Raw genomic sequence first — 1119 nt, forward strand, 5'->3', positions numbered from 1 at the left:
CACATCCTTGACTTTTCTTGATTCCTCGTACTTGTTTGGCTGAATCTTCATCGTTGTCAGTTTTAAGCTTATTGTTCTCAGCGGGGACAGACTTCACATTTTCCACGACATTAGGCAGTATAAGCTCTTCCATGCTTGTGGTCATCTTGGCATCTGCAACGTTTTTTACCAGCTGCACCAAAGAGAGAGAGCATTACTATGGGTCAGGTCAGTAGGGGGAAGGATTCTGCAATATGATCAGAGATATTCAATATAGAAAGTTCAGACTTTGGAGTAATAATGTATTCGAAATTATACTTAAAAAATTCCTATAATTTCACAAACATATAAGAAACAAGAGCAGTGAGGTGAACATGTCAATACAGCCGCATGACATGATATCAAGCAACAAATAGCACAATGTCAAATGACGAAACAATTATCAAGGAGTTTCATCAACTGCTGAGAGCATACAAGCAGTGAAAGCTGTCTGCACGTTAGCACCAGGCATCAATCACATAATGCTAGAGCAAAAATTATGTTAAAATCTCTCACCATCTGGGTAGGAGGTAAATGTTCAACTCTGCTCTGCAATTTCTCTTTCGAGATTGAAGTGTCATTTGATGGTTCTTGCTTCAAAATTCCATTAACAGGCAGATGGAAGAATGGGTTGGGCTAGTAAGAACAACCCAGAGCTTTCTCTCTTCAATATATCTATCACTGTCTTTTGCAAACTGCCACAAGAAGAAGATTAAATAATAAGGGGAATCCCTAGAAACTATTCCGACATTAGTTTTGGAAACACAAGAATAAACGGCAGATAATTATCATCAATCCATTTTAGAGCAATCATACCATGCCAGATGTAATCTCCGCTTCTGTTGTGCCATATGGCACAATCGTTAGCTGAATCAGGAATTTATCCTTGCATTGCATACTATCAGGAGCAGATTTCTGTGCTTGCATGGTCACTGCATCACCAAGAAGATAAACGTTGCAAAGTCTTTAAAATCTTAAGGATTGTATTACAAATAGTTAAAGAAGCTGCGAAGCTAGATGCTAAACAAGTGATTTTAATAGCCAAAATGTCAGAGGCTGGTAGCCCATCGGCACCAATACCTAGAATTTGCAGGAAAAAAA

At 38.5% G+C, this 1119-nt stretch overlaps 1 protein-coding gene across 1 annotated transcript; it reads right to left on the reverse strand.

Moving 5' to 3' along the window:
• Positions 1-31: 31 nt before the first annotated feature.
• Positions 32-950, reverse strand: LOC111386899 (vesicle-associated protein 1-1-like; the record flags this gene model as incomplete). Its single annotated transcript, XM_023011401.1, has 4 exons — positions 32-172; positions 535-612; positions 669-713; positions 835-950. Coding segments are annotated over 4 exons (380 nt in total), but the record flags the coding sequence as incomplete, so codon positions are not given.
• Between the last annotated feature and the right edge of the window lie 169 nt (positions 951-1119).

The sequence above is a fragment of the Olea europaea genome, unplaced genomic scaffold (assembly GCF_002742605.1).
Source record: "Olea europaea var. sylvestris unplaced genomic scaffold, O_europaea_v1 scaffold37630, whole genome shotgun sequence".
In the NCBI taxonomy this organism is placed as follows: Eukaryota; Viridiplantae; Streptophyta; class Magnoliopsida; order Lamiales; family Oleaceae; genus Olea; species Olea europaea.